The sequence below is a fragment of the Camelina sativa genome, chromosome 1 (assembly GCF_030686135.1).
Source record: "Camelina sativa cultivar CO46 ecotype springtype chromosome 1, ASM3068613v1".
Classification (NCBI taxonomy): Eukaryota; Viridiplantae; Streptophyta; class Magnoliopsida; order Brassicales; family Brassicaceae; genus Camelina; species Camelina sativa.
The window spans coordinates 23,551,889-23,568,757 of NC_141880.1; the positions used below are offsets into that span (position 1 = coordinate 23,551,889).

General features: G+C 41.0%; 1 protein-coding gene across 1 annotated transcript; it reads left to right on the forward strand.

Moving 5' to 3' along the window:
- Window positions 1-5,832: 5,832 nt before the first annotated feature.
- LOC147950250 (uncharacterized) lies at window positions 5,833-16,869 on the forward strand. The gene is made up of 4 exons (XM_087512621.1): window positions 5,833-6,127; window positions 6,449-6,838; window positions 7,059-7,119; window positions 16,794-16,869. The coding sequence occupies exons 1-4, from the start codon at window positions 5,833-5,835 to the stop codon at window positions 16,867-16,869; spliced, it is 822 nt and encodes a 273-aa protein (XP_087368747.1).

Here is a 16,869-nt window from a genome sequence, read left to right on the forward strand (position 1 = left end):
GAGAGTTATCATCGGGTGGGCCTGTAGATGATGATGGACTTGGATGTGAGCTTTCGTCTTCATGGGCCGAAGATGGGCCTGATTGTGAATTGTTCAGCGAGAGCCTAGTGTTGGATCCAAATGGACGAGAAACCGAAGTGTCGTTGGCGAGCGATGGTGTTGTTGTCTCTGTTGAAGAATTCCCTTGCAGGTGAGAACCAGAGCTTGCGGGTTCCGGCGGGGAGAGTGATATGAGTGGCAGTTGTGGTGGGGAAGGTGATGGTGGAATGGATGAGGGTAGGTGTATAGGAATTACCGATGAGGAAGGTTGGGATTGAGGAGGTTCTGGCTGGGATTGTGGTTGTGAGGATTTAAAAATCTGGAATGGGAAAACAGTTTCGTCGAATTTGACATGTTGGGAGACGTATATACGACCAGTATTGGGTTGGAGACAGAGATATGCACTATGGTTTGGGAATAGCCGATAAAGACACAAAGCGTCGATCGATCTTCAAGTTTGTTGGTGGTGTACGGGAGAAGCCATGGAAAGCAAAGGCAACCGAAGACTCGCAGTTTATTGTAGTTTGGCGAAGTACCAAATAATTTCGAGAAGGGAGACTCCATTGCGATCACTGGCGTGGGAAGACGGTTAATTAGATATGTGGCGGTGGTAAAGGCATAGGACCAGTAGGTTTTGGGAAGACCGGCATGCGTAAGTAAGGTAAGTCCTGTCTCAACAATGTGACGATGCTTTCTTTCGGAGATACCGTTGTGTTCTGGCGTGTGAGGTGGTGTGGTAAGATGAGAAATACCGGAGTCAGCGAGATAGGTGCGGAGAGCAATAAATTCGCCTCCGTTGTCGGAGTAGAGTGTTCCAATGCATGTTGAGAAACAATTTTCAACGAGAGCTTTGAAGGCTTTGAAGGTTTCGCAAACTTGGGACTTAAGTTTGAGAGGATATACCCAGGTATATCGACTGAAATGATCGACTAGGACAATATAGTATTTATAGTTATCAATGGAGACAGTTGGTGAACTCCAGAGATCAGTGAAAACGTATTCCAAGGGGCGAGAAGAGGTAATAGATGTTTGGTGAAAAGGCAATTTGTGGGATTTATTGATAGCACAGTCGGGACATAAATTGTTTGATGAAGCTTTATTATTGCAAGGTAAAAGAAATTGAGAAACAACTTGTTTTGTGATAGATAGGAAAGGGTGGCCAAGCCGGTGATGCCAATCAGTGATAGAGAGATGTGGTGTGGTGGAAGTAAAGAAGGATTGAAAGATGGTTGGAGAGGTTGGTCACTCATATAGTTCTCCCCTAATCCTGCCTTGAATTAACGGAACCCCCGAGCTGAGATCCTTCACCTGAAAATAGGTAGGGAAAAAATGAACTGAGACTTGGTTGTTATTGCACAAGCGATATACAGAGATCAGATTTTTCTGTATATTTGGAACACACAAGACATTATTAAGAGATAAAGGGTGAGAGTTGGATGGAAGAGTAAGAGAACCAGTGTTGGTGATGGAGAGACCCGAACCATCACCAATGAGAATTGAATCCTCGCCATTGTAGGGTTGATGCAAAGCCAGGTTGTGGAGGTCACTTGTAAGATGATGAGTGGACCCAATATCCATTACCCATGGGTTTGAAGCAACAGCAAGATTGGCATGAGGTTGCCATGGACGGAATGGTGACGGAAGAATGCCAGGATGAGAGAAGGAATGTTGCTGTTGGAGATGAGTGCATCGTTTGGCACTGTGACCAAACACGCCGCAGAGTTGACACTTGTCTTGATAACCTCTTGTCAGGCGATTGTCTGGACGTGAGGATTGGTATTGCTGTTTGTGGTTATGTTGCCAGGCCTAAGATTGTCGAGGTTGAAACTTTCCAGTGTTGTTTCTCTGGCGAGAGGTGGCAACATGAGCAGAAGCGGGTCCAATTGACGGTGTGGACAGGGATAGAGCAAGAAGTTTAGCTTCTTTGTTGATGAGCTTTTCATGAACTTCGATGATAGAGGGAGGAGTGTCGTGACCTTCCACTTGATCAACAACAGACTTGTAGTCTTCTGGTAAGCCAGCAAAGATGAACTCAAGTTGCTCTTCATGGGCAAGAGGCTTGCCAAGAAGAGCAAGTTGATCAAAACGTGTCATCAACGTCTGCATATACTCATCAACAGTTTTGTCACCTTTGGAAGTTTGTTTGATCTGTAAACGGAGTTGTTAAAGATGTCCCCAACTCGGGTTGGCATAGGTGGAGGAAATTGTTTTCCACATTTCAGCAGCAGATTTGGTTTTAGAAACCATGGGTTGAAGAGCAGACGAAAGAGTGCCAAGGAGACCACTATAGATAAGTTTGTCCTGGCGCCTCCATGTAGAGTAAGCTGGATTCGGTGTTGGCGGATCAGTGGAGGTGAGCGTTTGATCCGGTGGAATTTTGGAACCATCAATGTAGCCAGCAAGATCGTAGCCATCAAGAAGGGAGTGGACTTGAAGAATCCATGTTATGTAGTTGGTAGAGGTAAGTTTAGTGACATTCATCATATTGATGTTAAGAAGACCTTGAGTGGTGTCAACAGTTTCAGCAGCAGCAGCCATGGAGACAGAAGAAAGATCGGGAGGGAGAGCAAAGAAAAGAGAAGACGGCTAGAGAAAAAAAGAAAAAAAGAAAGGGTATCGATTATAGCTCTGATACCATGTAGAGAATGTGTTTGCTATATGTTCATGAGTGTTATACATAGGTGTATTTATACAAGAGGAGCTAGGAGGAGTCTAGGTTTAGCTAATTACAGTAGGTTCCTAAAGTGTACATAATCAGAATATATGATATGATATGATATGATATTGAGAATCACAATCATATTACTATAATATCTCTAATATAACATACCTTGCAGCTGCAAACGAATCATCAAATAGTAACAGTTCGAGAAATCACAATGAAAGGCGACTCGAATGATGAATGCACAAGCGATATTATTGACTCGACCGGCAAGATTGATTTGACCTTCCCCCAAATAGCACCATCTTGATGTTGTTCCAACGCAACCTCTACACACAAAACGATTTTTTCCGAGTCTTGATCACAACTATTCTGGTTTTGACACCATCCCAATATCACCGACTTCCCACCAAAACTTGCCATTCTAGACACAAGATAACCGAGACTAGGCAAATCATCTACACCCTTGACAGGTCTCCAAACCATACCCTTTGGATCATACACGACAATCAAAGATCCAACAGCAGACACACCAGGAACATTAATAATAGCATACAACAAATCATCAACCACACAAGAGAAAGCATGCCAAAAATGCCTCTGTGGACTTCCAATTGCCCAACTACTCCATCTACGTCGTCTTGGATCGTAAGCCAAACAATAGTGATGATCCAAAATGTAGTTCTTATTATCCAAAACCACATGGATAAAAAACACTCCGCTAGAACTAGCAACGACAGAGAATGGACAAGGCACAGTTTCCCAAATCCCCTTCTCTGCGTCGAACACTTCAACCCAATCATCATATCCTCTCTTGCGACCTCCCACCACGTAGATCTTTCCGTCGATGACTCCGGAGGCAGCGTAGCAACGATCCCTTTTCATATTCTGGATATGTTTCCACCTATAGAATCTAGAGTCGATGACAAGTATTTATGCTTAGCAAACTACCAGATATGCAAATACTATCAATTTGTGGGAAGGTTGTTAAAGGGTGAGGACCAGAGTTCAAGGAACGCCTGGCGCACCAATAACCTACTGTAGATTTGGATGAATAATTCCATTTGCCACGGTGAGGGGTTAGGATCGATGCTCTGCAAAGTCAGCTTGGAATTCGTTGGGCCGATTAGCAAAAGGCTAACGAGATCCACAGACGGTTCGTTGGGGCAGCTAGCGGAGAATAGTGGAGTCTGTGAGACAGATTGTCACATTTATCAACTGAGAGATCGGCTACGGCATTCAAAGAGATTCACCGACTAAAACCAGCCTCAACTGCATATATATATATATATATACAAATAATTAGTCAAATAAACGAGTATAAGTTATCTCGGTAAATAACAAAGCAATAATAAAATATATAAGCAATAAGTGGTACAGCTTGAATCACCGTTTATGTATTCTTATAATTCACACTCATATATAATATAGCTGTATACATACGTAAACCAACCAGATATTAGACCAGCTATAAGCATGAGTCTTACCTCGGCAAACTAATAAATCAGTATATAAACATGTGTCGATCAGAAATCAAACATTATGTAATGAAATACACGTTCATGTACTTAGGAAAAATTAAAATATTATAATGAAATCAGATCAGCATATATTTAAGCAATAATGACCAAAGAAATTGAATTAAATCAACCGAAGCATGGATATGTGGGCTTGGTTGCTTCAGTACTTGTGAAACAATAATCAATAAAACATTATAATGAATAGCTATCCATACGAGGATAAATTAATCATTAATTGATGTATACATTATGTCTTATTCACAATTGTAGTAGCATATTATCTAATGTTATAACCGATTCACAAAATACACATGAACCACAAATTAATATAAATTAGACACAATATTAATCAGAGGCATAAGTCAATTATAAAGAAAAGCAACAGAAAGAATAAGAAGAAATATTGTAAGGAAAGAATATTAATTGGATTCGGGACATTATATCTTAGAGGCTTTTCAAGAAAAAAAAGAAATCAAGGAAGATTATGAAGAGTTTTTTATAACAATTTACAATTATTGTTTATTTGAAATTGCTTTAGATAGATAAATAATATATAATAAATTGTAAATTTTTCATTTTGTTTAATAAAAAAATCAGAACTCTAAATTTTATATCTCATTTAAAATTTAAAAGTAATAGAAAATAAATACTAAAATATATTGCAAATATTTCTTTGAGAATATCTCTATTTTTTAAATTATTAAATTTCTACAGACCTTTTGTTTCACTTTTAAAATTATTTTTTTTTAAAAATGAAAATTAGAAAAAACGGAAATCATATATTCATATCCCATTTTTTTAATGGAAAATAAATACTAAAATCTTTTGTAAATTTCTATAGATAATTATGACGGTTTGATTTGGATAGAAGTAACTGAAAATCTCGAGAGGATATACTACAATTATCCATTTAATTTGAAGATATGACATAATTTTTTTGTGATCTCGACAAAATCTCATAAGGTTGCTGTAAATCTCCGGAAACACCATGTTATTCCGGCAGGATACTCTATCACCAAAAGGAGAAACAAAGATTCTAAATAGACAAAAGGTCCTGACAATTAAAATCTATATTGAAAATATAAACGAGTAATTTTAACAAATTATTTTTCTTTCACTTTTAAAAATAAAATGTTTTAAAAAACAAATTCTTATTTTTTAAACGAAAATTAGAAAATTCGCGGAAATAAAATAATTTTATTCCATTTTAAATTATTAAAAAATGGAAAATAAATACTATTGTTGAAGATTAAATTATAGCTTCTCTTTTAGTTAATTCTTTTCCATTTACATTTTTGTTGGAATTCTTTTTAGCCTTATAATTAATTTACTTTTTGGTTTGTTAAATTAGTTGAACTATTATTTAAAAATATATTTGCCCACACAAATTTATAAAAGAATTGAATTAGTGATATATTTGATCACAAAAAAGTTAAAACAATAATTTAAAAAAGTTTTTGTCCGAACAAGTCAAATTGTTATTTTTTTTTAATTGAATGTAATTTATTTTTCTGCAACACAAAATTATAAATAAGTGTTTAACTTTACTGTTGTAGGTCTAATGTTGACACGAGCTCAATAGAAAATATATGTTTAACTGAAATAGAACTGATGTTGCGATCAAATGGGATGTCTCTTACGGCTTTTGAGAAAATGCCTAAACCAGATAATAGTATGATGAACACATGTGTAAATAGGCTTATCGCATATGAGAGAATATATAAGCCTCATAAAGACGTGTACAATGAGTTGTTACCTATGCTAAATGAGGAGCAAAGACGTGTTTATGAAGAAATCATTCGCTCTGTGAATCACGACAAAGGTGGTATGTTTTTTGTTTATGGGTTTGGTGGTACTGGGAAAACTTTCTTGTGGATTATTCTTGGTGCTGATTCAAGGTCTAAAGGTAATATTGTTTTGAATGTTGTTGCTTCAAGTGGTATAGCTGCTTTGCTTTTGGAAGGTAGTAGAACAGCTCATTCAAGATTTGGTATTCCAATCAATCTTAATGAATATTTTGTGTGTACGATCGATGTCGAATCTGATCTTGCTGACTTAATTAGAGAAGCAAAGCTCATAATATGGGACGAGGCTCCAATGATGAACAAGCTTTGTTACGAAACTTTGGATAGGAGTTTGTGAGATATCATGAGGTGTGACCAAATTTTTGGAGGTAAAGTTGTTGTGTTAGGAGGTGATTTTAAACATATTCTACCTGTTATTACAGAAGGAGGAAGAGTACCGACAGTTTTAGCATCTATCAACTCATCTGTTCTTTGGAATAGTTGTAAGGTTCTTAAACTTACCGAAAATTTGAGACTTCGCAAGGCACATAATAATATGGATGCAGGTGCTCTTGCCACTTTTTCAAAGTGGCTTCTTGATATCGGGGATGGCAAAATCAACGAATCAAATAGTGGAGATGTGGAGATAGAAATTCCGGATGATTTGTTAATTAATACAAGTGGAAATCCTATTCAAGCAATAGTTAAAGAAATCTACGGTGAAAATTTTGCAAGCAGAACTGATCCAACGTTCTTTAGGGAAAGAACTATTCTAAGTCCAAGAAATGATAATGTTGATAAGATAAATCAATTTATGCTTAGCAAGCTACCAGGTATGCAAATTAAATAGGATATGGAATATGGATATTGAAGTAATAATTTAAAAAAAATACTAATATTAAATATGTATCTAAAATTCCATCTTTATTTTTTTATTTACAGGTGAGAAGAGACGATATCTTAGCTCTGATAGTATTGAAACATTAGATCTAAAATTCCTAAACAGTATACAAGTTTCTGGATTGCCAAGCCATGTTTTAACATTGAAAATAGGAGCACCTGTCATGTTGCTAAGGAATATAGATCCTAAGGGAGGTTTGTGTAATGGTACGAGGTTAATTATTACTCAGATGGCCAATTGTAACATCTGTGAACCGAAATCCCGGTTTGGGAGTTGCATTGGTCGATGCAGGTTCATTTTTCTGCGTTTTGACTTAAGTTAAACGCTGCATTTTGGGTTAGGAAACCCTTCAGTCGAGTTTTGTCTCATTCGACGGATTTGGCCGTTTTTGAGAGAAAACGAAAGAGAGAAAATGTTCTTGAGTGTTCTTGAGGATTTTGGGTGATTTGAGGGTGTTCTTGTAGAGGTCTGTAGCTAGGATCGTTGTAGGAGCTTCCTGGAAGTGTTTTCTTGCTTGTTTGAGGTTCAGATTCGTCTTGGCAAAGGTAAGTGCAGGACCATGGCTTATCTAAGCTAGAGAACTCTCTAAATTGCTTGTTGTGTGTTGTTAGACTTGTTAGATCGTTACTTTGGACGTTAGGAGGCTTTCTTGTGGCTTGGGATCGAGTTTTGTGGTTGTAGGAACAAAAATCTGGCGAGAAGCTTCGGGGAAAACACGATGCTCGGCATTGCATCGGTCGATGCATATCTTGCGTCGGTGTAAGCAAGGGCGAGGACGGCGCATAAAACTTTAGGGTTTTCGTGTTATGTCGAGCATGCGTCGGTCGATGCAGTGTGAGTGTTGGTCGATGCAACCTTTGTGTCGGTCGATGCATCCCCATGTGGTGTCAGTCGATGCATGTTGGTGTCGGTCGATGCAGAGTCCTGGTTTGTCGTTTGTTATTTGTTGATTGTTGTTTGATGGTTAGAGATGACTCTATTGCTTGTGTGTATAGCCCAGTAGATGGGAGGATTGCCTTACTGAGTGTTTATTAAATACTCATGAATTGCAATATGTGTTTGTGGTGCAGGTAAAGGCAAAGTGTGATCGTGAAATCATGGCGATGAAAAGGAGGATGTTCTAGGGACTCGATTGGATGTTGTCTGGCATTGCTAGGTTGCTGGTTTCATGTTTTACGATGATTGGTTATTGGATTATTGTTATATTTTATTATTGGATTATTATTGGATATTGGTATTGTTATTCCACTGTTGATTGTGATTGTGGTTAGGTGGCTAGTGGATATGGGACCACTAGTTGTAGTTTATTTAATATTATATTATTATTTATTATTTATTATAAAAAAAACGGGTCGGGTCGTTTCAGTTTGGTATTTCAGAGCCCTTACGGTTCTAGGTTTGGGTTCACTAGGCTTTGTGCTGTAGATGTTTAGGATTTGCATGCTTTGACTGATTATGTGAGTTAGTCAATTGTGTGTGGCATGGAGTCCTAGAACATCCTCTTCGAGCCTACAGTGTGATTCCACGGTGAGTTTGTGTTTTTGTATTTTTGTGTTATGTTAAGATTGCTTGTTAGCCTCTGTTCTTGGAAGTGCAGTGGGTAAAGGTGTTGAGTTGATGGTCGTGGACGGGGATGTGGTCGTGTTCATGGTTGGGCGGGTCCCGAGGCCAGCGAGTGTGTTGTCCAGAGTTCCACGAGGAGGTACATCAGAGGGTCGCAAGCGTATCAGGAGGGACCAGAGGGGGTTAGCCAGTGAGCGTGTCGGGGGTGCTGGGAACCCAGGTATGGGGTTGCAGTAGGTGGAGCCCAGGGTCGAGATGATCGTTTGGCGGATCTGTTGGCGTGTTGTTGTAGGGGTTACCGAGAGGGCTACCAATGTAGGCTCCAGTTGTGCCGCATGTGGCGGGGTGCAGCTGAGGGCTGCGGATGTTGAGGACTTTCCATCTTATGTTAAGAGGATGGAGCGGTTGTAGATGACCGGTATGAGATTATTCTCAAGGGGTATCGGGCATAGAGAGGCGGATAGGTGGACATATGCAGTTGGAGGAGATATTTCTCTGTTTGGGGGTTAATCCAGTTGGATATTAAAGGTTGAGTGGGCAGGTGTAACATTGCAATGTTATACTCGGACCACAGGAGGTACTTTGTGTCGAGAGATGTTTATAGTCGTTAAGGATTATTGCTCCGGAGGGGATGGTGATTCCCCTGAATACCGATAGCTCGAGGGGATGAGGGCTCCGAGAGTGGCAGAGGGGATGATGTTCCCTTGAGGGGATGAGTAGTTCCCCTGATACTGAGATCTTGAGGATTGTGGTCCAAGAGTGAGACGGTATAACTCGAAGATGTTGGTCTGAGAGTGAGATCGGTATGACTCGAAGGTTGCGACGTAAGGGTGGAAGAGTTGGGAGCAAGCAATACCTAGGACGTGAGTAGTAACATAATGACAGAATGTAGACCACGAGAGTGATGGTGGTTTAATCTTGGATTTTAAGACTATGTTGGCCAGTGGGCCAGGGTTTTATGACCATTGCGGTCAAGAATGTGTGGCTGATGTGCCAGGATTGGGTGGCCGGTGGTGCTGAAGTCCGGGAAGGAGAACTGCAACAGGTATGAGCCGGCAAGAGCATGTTGCCAGGTACATAAGATTTGAGAAGCCTTCATGGCAGGATAAACTAATCGTTGTGACGATGGTGGATGAAGTTCATTGGAGATGGACATGGTTGCTTGATTCAAGGTTTTGGTAAGCTTGCTGGGGGGAAACAAGTCAAGTAGGTTTAGTTGGCGGCTTGCAAGGCTTTTGATGTGGTGAATCGGAATATGCGAACGTATGGTACTTGTTTGTTTTATTACGCTCGTATTGATGATTTGCTTTGGAGAATAGCTAAGCGGAAAGCTAATTTTGGATTAAGCCATCTTGAGAAAGTTTCCCTTAGCGGCAGGTTACTAGAGGTTTCTTCGACTGGCAAGAGGGGTTGATTTTTCAGATGGTGGTGAGTTGATGTCAGCATACTTGATTATTAGTTTAGTGGTGCTGAGGAAGTAAAAAGAGGATTCCTTTGTATTATCACTTCACCGTGGGGAGCGTTGGTGGGGTTCGTCAAGTAGAAGGACGAGGTATGGGTTTATGAGTTTGTGGTGTTGCCGTTGGTTTTGAAAAATGCGCCAGCAGCGTTTATGAGATTGATGAACAACATGTTACAGGAGTTTCTGGACGTGTCTGTCATCATTTTCATCGACGATATCCTGGTTTATTCTAAGAGTCCTGAGGAGAATGCAGTGCATTTGAGGGCAGTTCTGCAGAAGCTGCGGGAGCATAAGTTGTTTGTCAAGTTGAGCAAGTGTAGTTTTTGGCAGCATGAGATGGGTTTTCTGGGTCACATTGTTTCTGCAGATGGGGTTTCTGTAGATCCAGAGAAGATTCAGGCTATCAGAGATTGGCCTAGACCGTAGAATGCCACGGAGATCAGGAGTTTCCTTGGTCTGGCAGGTTACTACAGGAGGTTTGTGCAGAGATTTGCGAGCAGAGCACGTCCGTTAACTAAGTTGACAGGGAAGGACGGTCCTTTTGTGTGGTCACAGGAGTGTGAGGAGGGCTTTGCAAGCCTTAAGGAGATGTTGACTACTACGCCAGTGTTGGCTTTGCCTGAGCAGGGAGAACCCTATGTGGTTTATACTGATGCATCTAGAGTTGGTTTGGGATGTGTGTTGATGCAGCATGGGAAGGTGATTGCCTACGTTTCGCGGCAGTTGCGAAAGCATGAGGGCAACTATCCTACTCATGATTTGGAGATGGGTGCTGTAGTTTTTGCCCTGATGATTTGGAGATCTTATCTTTATGGTGCTAAGGTAGAAGTGTTTACAGACCATAAGAGTCTGAAGTATATATTCACTCAGCCTGAGCTGAATTTGAGGTAGAGGCGGTGGATGGAACTTGTGGCAGACTATGATTTGGAGATAGCCTATCATCCTGGTAAGGGTAACTCAGTTGTAGATGCTCTGAGTCGGAAGATGTACTGATTTGGAAGGCTTCGGCTCAAGAGCAGGAGATGGAGTCTCTGGTAGGAGAGATCGGTTCATTGAGTTTGTGTGATGTGTCTCAGGAACAGTTGGGTTTGGAAGCAGATGATAGAGCAGATCTTCTGAGTAGGGTGCGGTTGGCTCAGGAGGAGGATTTGGGGCTGATGAATGTCTCAAAGGATGTTGATTCAGAGTATCAGGTCAGATAATGGTACTATCTTGGTGCACGGTCGGGTTTGTGTGCCCAAGGATGAGGAGTTGAGGCAGGAGATTCTGAGAGAGGCTCATGCGAGCAAGTTTTCTATTCATCCACGAGCGACTAAGATGTACCGTGATCTCAAAAGGTACTATCATTGGGTCGGGATGAAGAAGGATGTAGCTAGTTGGGTCGCGAGGTGCGATGTGTGTCAGCTAGTGAAGGCTGAGCATCAGGTTCCTGGCGGTTTACTGAATAGTCTACCCATTCATGAGTGGAAGTGGGATATGATCACTATGGACTTTGTGGTAGTATTGCCATTGTCTCGGACTTTTGATGCCATTTGGGTCATTGTGGACCGGTTGACTAAGTCAGCACATTTTCTGGCCATTAAGAAGATTGATGGAGCAGCGGTCTTCGCTAAGAAGTATGTGAGAGACATAGTCAGATTGCATGGAGTGCCAACGAGCATTGTGTCTGATAGGGATTCTAAGTTCACTTCGGTGTTCTGGAAGGCATTTTAGGCAGAGATGGGCACTAAAGTGCATATGAGTACAACTTATCATCCCCAAACTGATGGACAGTCAGAGAGGATGATCCAGACGCTGGAGGATTTGTTGAGGATGTTTGTGTTGGATTGGGGTGGCCATTGGGGAGATCACCTGAACCTGGTAGAGTTTGCTTACAACAACAGTTATCAGGCGAGCATTAAGATGGCTCCATATGAGGCTTTGTATGGGAGATCATGCCGTACACTGTTATGCTGGACTCAGGTAGGGGAGAGGAGCATGTTCGGGGCGGATTTTGTTCAGGAGACCTCAGAGAAGATTTGGGTTCCCAAGCTGAACATGAAGGAGGCTCAGGTTAGGCAGAGGAGCTATGCTGATAAGAGGAGAAGAGATCTTGAGTTTCAGGTAGGAGACAGAGTGTACCTCAATATGGCCATGTTGCAGGGTCCGAACAGAGACTAAGTTGAGTCCGAGGTTCATGGGTCTGTTCAGGGTGATTGAGCGGATGGGACCGGTAGCATATAGGCTGGAGTTTCCTGAGGTTATGCGTGCGTTCCACAAGGTGTTTCATATTTCTATGTTGCGGAAGTGTCTCCGTGAGGGTGAGTAGGTGTTGGCTAAGATTCCTGAAGATCTTCTGCCTAACATGACGTTGGAGGCGAGACCAGTAAGGGTTCTCGGGAGGAGGATCAAGGAACTTCGGAAGAAGAAGATTCCTTTGATGAGAGTCTTTTGGGACTGTGATGGTGTTGAGGATCAGACTTGGGAGCCTGAGACGAAGATGAAAGAAAGGTTTAAGAAGTGGTATGAGAAGCAAGCCGCGACTTGAACTTGTCTAGCCTGGTCCCATCTGTAATCCGTGGCTGGAGTGGGAATGGAGTATTCCAGTCCATCTCTCTTGTTTACTCGGTCGCTTGGGGTGGTTGGTTGTGCGACTCAGTAACAAGATGAGGTGGTGCTAGGGGTACAAAGTTTCCGTGAGGCAGGGTTTTAGAGGAATGTTTTCCTGAAAAAGAATTTTTCAAAAGTGGAAAGTTTCCATAAGTCGAAAGTTTCCAAAAGTGGAAAGTGCTAAATATGGAAAGTTTTTATGTGAGTTAGAATTTGTCCATTTTAGTGGTGGAGAGCCTTGGAGGGGCTTGTGGCCTTAGTGGCGGACTTTTGAGTCGTTGTGTCCGTGTGTGGTAGTCTTTTTAGACATTGTGTGGCCTTTGTGACAGGCTGTTTAGCCAGTTGTGTGGCCTTTGTGGCAGGCTGTTTAGCAAGATGTTTGGCCTTTGTGGCGGGCTGTTTAGCCAGATGTGTGGCCTTTGTGGTGGGCTGTTTAGCCAGAGTGCCTGTTTAGGCGGTCCTTTGGGACATATGGTCCTTCGGGACAGATGGTCCTTCGGGACAGATGGTCCTTCGGGACAGATGCTCTTTGTGACGGTCCTGTTTAGGACAGATTGTTTGGTCTTTGTGACGGTCCTGTTTAGGACAGATTGTTTGCCCTTGGTGGCGGTCCTGTTTAGGACAGATTGTTTGGCCTTGGTGGCGGTCCTGTTTAGGACATTTGTTTGGCCTTGGTGGCGGTCCTGTTTAGGACATTTATTTGGCCCTTGTGGCATGTATATGATCCTTGTGTGGTCATGAGGTATTCCAGTCAGAGAATATGTGGTTGGTAGGACATTGAGATGTTTTACACGAACCACAGGAAGGAAACCTGAATAGGGATATGACTCAGACGTGTTCAGAATTGTTTGCTCACGGCTCTTGGGGGACTTAGGTTCTCCTAGTACTGCCATATTCTAAGACTTTGTGGCTTGGGAATATGGTTGGTATATCGACTTCGGATGACGATCCGGGGGCGAGTTGTAAGGTGGCAACCCGAGAGACGAGTATTGGATTTTCCTTATATATTATGGCATGCGGGTTTAGGCCCGATGAGGAACCAACATTATGGCATGCAGACTTAGATCTGATGAAGAGCCAATAAAAACTCAAGGTTTAGGCCTATGAGAAAATGAAAGTCCAAAAGTCGAGAGCAAATGACGCTTGGAGCGTGAGTCTATCGCCTAGAGGTGACCTTCTGTAGACCGGTCGGAGGAGTGCGGGCCGTGGAGACGGTTGCACGGGAGTCCTTAGCTGATGGTTGTTCTAGATTCGAGGACGAATCTAGATTGGTGGGGGAGAATTATAACATCCGTGAACCAAAATCCCGGTTTTGGAGTTGCATCGGTCGATGCAGATGGTGCATCGGTCGATGTAAGTTCAATTTTCTGCGTTTTGGGTTAGAAAACCCTTAAGTCGAGTTTTGTCTCATTCGACGGATTTGGCCGTTTTTGAGAGAAAACGAAAGAGAAAAAAGGTTCTTGAGTGTTCTTGAGGATTTTGGGTGATTTAAGGCTGTTCCTGTAGAGGTCTGTAGCTGGGATCGTTGTAGGAGCTTCCTGGAAGTGTTTTCTTGCTTATTTGAGGTTCAGATTCGTCTTGGCAAAGGTAAGTGCAGGACCATGGCTTATATAAGCTAGAAAACTCTCTCATTTGCTTGTTGTGTGTTGTTAGACTTGTTAGATCGTTACTTTGGACGTTAGGAAGCTTTCTTGTGGCTTGGGATCGAGTTTTGTGGTTGTAGGAACGAAGATCCGGCGAGAAGCTTTGGGGAAAACATGATGCTCGGCATTGCATCGGTCGATGCATATCTTGCGTCGGTCGATGCAAGTGCGAGGACGGCATGTAAAACTTTAGGGTTTTCGTGTTATGTCGAGCATGCGTCGGTCGATGCAGTGTGAGTGTTGGTCGATGCAAGTGTGACTTGCATCGGTTGATGCAACCTTTGTGTCGGTCGATGCATGCCCATGTGGTGTCGGTCGATGCATGTTGGTGTCGGTCGATGCAGAGTCATGGTTTGTCGTTTGTTATTTGTTGATTGTTGTTTGATGTTTAGAGATGACTCTATTGCTTGTGTGTATAACCCAGTAGATGGGAGGATTGCCTTACTGAGTGTTTATTAAATACTCATGCATTGCAATATGTGTTCGTGGTGTAGGTAAAGGCAAAGTGTGATCGTGGAATCAAGGCAATGAAGAGTAAGATGTTCTAGGGACTCGATTGGATGTTGTCTGGCATTGCTAGGTTGCTAGAGTTGGGTCATTAGAAACATTGCTAGGTTGTTGGTTTCATGTTTTCTGATGATTGGTTATTGAATTATTGTTATATTTTATTATTGGATTATTATTGGATATTGGTATTGTTATTCCCCTATTGATTGTAACTATGGTTAAGTGGCTAGTGGGTATGGGACCACTAGTTGTAGTTTATTTAATATTATATTATTATTTATTATTTATTATAAAAAATAACGGGTCGGGTCGTTTCACCAATCATGTAATCAAAGCAAGAATCGTGTTAGGAAAAAAGGTTGGTGATAGAGTACTTATCCCTAGGATGTATGTTAGTCCACCTGATGCAAAGTTTCCCTTTCGTATGAGGCGACGACAGTTTCCTGTTACTGTGGCGTTTGCAATTACTATAAACAAAAGTCAAGGTCAAACGCTAGAACATGTTGGATTGTTTCTACCGAAACCGGTTTTCACACATGGACAGCTTTATGTTGCCTTCTCTCGAGTCAACCAGAAAAGAAAGGTGTTAGTTATAAATAAAGATGGAAAATGCCAGAATAAAACACTTAATGTTGTTTTCAAAGAGGTATTTGAGACTGTATAATTATGGTTTATAGTTGGATAATTGTTTTGGATATTTAGACTTGAATTATATTTCTTCTCTTAAATAAAGTGATTTTTAATATCTTTAACACTACCTCTATTTTGTAGTCAGATATAGACTTTCACATTAGAGAAAACCATTTTCTAATTTAGACTTATTCTATATTATAAAATAATAGATTAATACATTGTAGATGGTCTAAAATATTATTAAAATTTTTCACATGATTATATTTTATTTGGTTTCAACAATGTTGTTTGAAAACATATAATTGTTAGTTATATCATAAAGTGTATATATAATTTTACATCATATCTATTAACTACAAACTTTACCTTTAATCTGTAATTATATATATAATAATAAATATTAAAAATATTTTAATAGTAAAACAAAAGGTGAGACACTAAAACGATTAAGACGCAACGTTTAATCATGACTGTTTGTATTCTTACAAATCCGGAATCCCGTTTTCGTTTTCGATAACAGAGAAGAAATAGGAAAAATCCTAATTTGAGAAAATCATGAGATTCGATAAAATTGCTGATCTTCTTCCCGGAAGAACTAATTGGTGTTTACACGCCAATGTCTTACATTCTTGGAGTATCAGCGAGTTCTTCACAAAAAGAGTACTGCTTCTTGTGGATGTAGAGGTTAGTGTAACATCCGCGAACCGAAATCCCGGTTTAGGGATTGCATCGGTCGATGCACTATGTGCATCGGTCGATGCAAGGTTGGTTTTTCTGCAGACGAGTTAAGTTAAACGCTGCGTTTTGGGTTAGGGAAAACCCTTAACTCGTGTTTTTGTCTCATTCGACGAGATTGGCTGTTTTGGAGAGAAAAGAAAAGATTGAAAAGGTTCTTAAGAATTCTTAAGCGTTTTGGGAGATTCTTGGAGGTTTGTGGCGTTTTCAGGTGAGTTTTGTGGCTTAGAACGTTGTAGGAGCTTGCTAGGAGTGTTCTCTTGCTAGTTTGAGGTTCAGAATCTTCTTGGCAAAGGTAAGTGCATGACCATGGCTTATCTAAGATAGAGATCTCTCTGATTTGCTTATTATGTGTTATTAGGCTTGTTAGATCGTTATTTGGGACGTTAGGAAGCTTTCTTGTGGCTTGGGATCGAGTTTTGTGGTTGTAGGAACGAAGATCCGGCGAGAAGTTTTGGGGAAAACACGATGCTTGGCATTACATCGGTCGATGCACTTTGTGTGTCGGTCGATGCAAGTGCGAGGACGGGGCGTAAAACCTAGGGTTTTCGTGTTATGTCGAGCATGCATCGGTCGATGCAAGTGCAAGCGTTGGTCGATGTAACGTAAAATAGTTCTGATATAATCATCATAAGGTAACCAATATAATCACTTTAATTTGTAAATGTTTATAGGTGCACTATGTATCGAAAACACATTGGCTTATTCGAAGATCTTTAAAATAATTTTGTTTCATACACTTTATATATTTACAGGTCTGAGTTTGCTAGACGTTATTACATAAAACATGTGATGGAGCATCAAAGTGAGAGCTCGGGGACTCAGTCATAA

Coding starts and splice junctions, on each gene's coding strand:
- LOC147950250 (XM_087512621.1), top strand. CDS start 5,833: ATGTTGCGATCAAATGGGATGTCTCTTACGGCTTTTGAGAAAATGCCT. Junction 6,128..6,448: donor TGCTGATTCAAGGTCTAAAG/GTAATATTGTTT, acceptor CTGTTATTACAG/AAGGAGGAAGAGTACCGACA. Junction 6,839..7,058: donor TATGCTTAGCAAGCTACCAG/GTATGCAAATTA, acceptor CATTGAAAATAG/GAGCACCTGTCATGTTGCTA.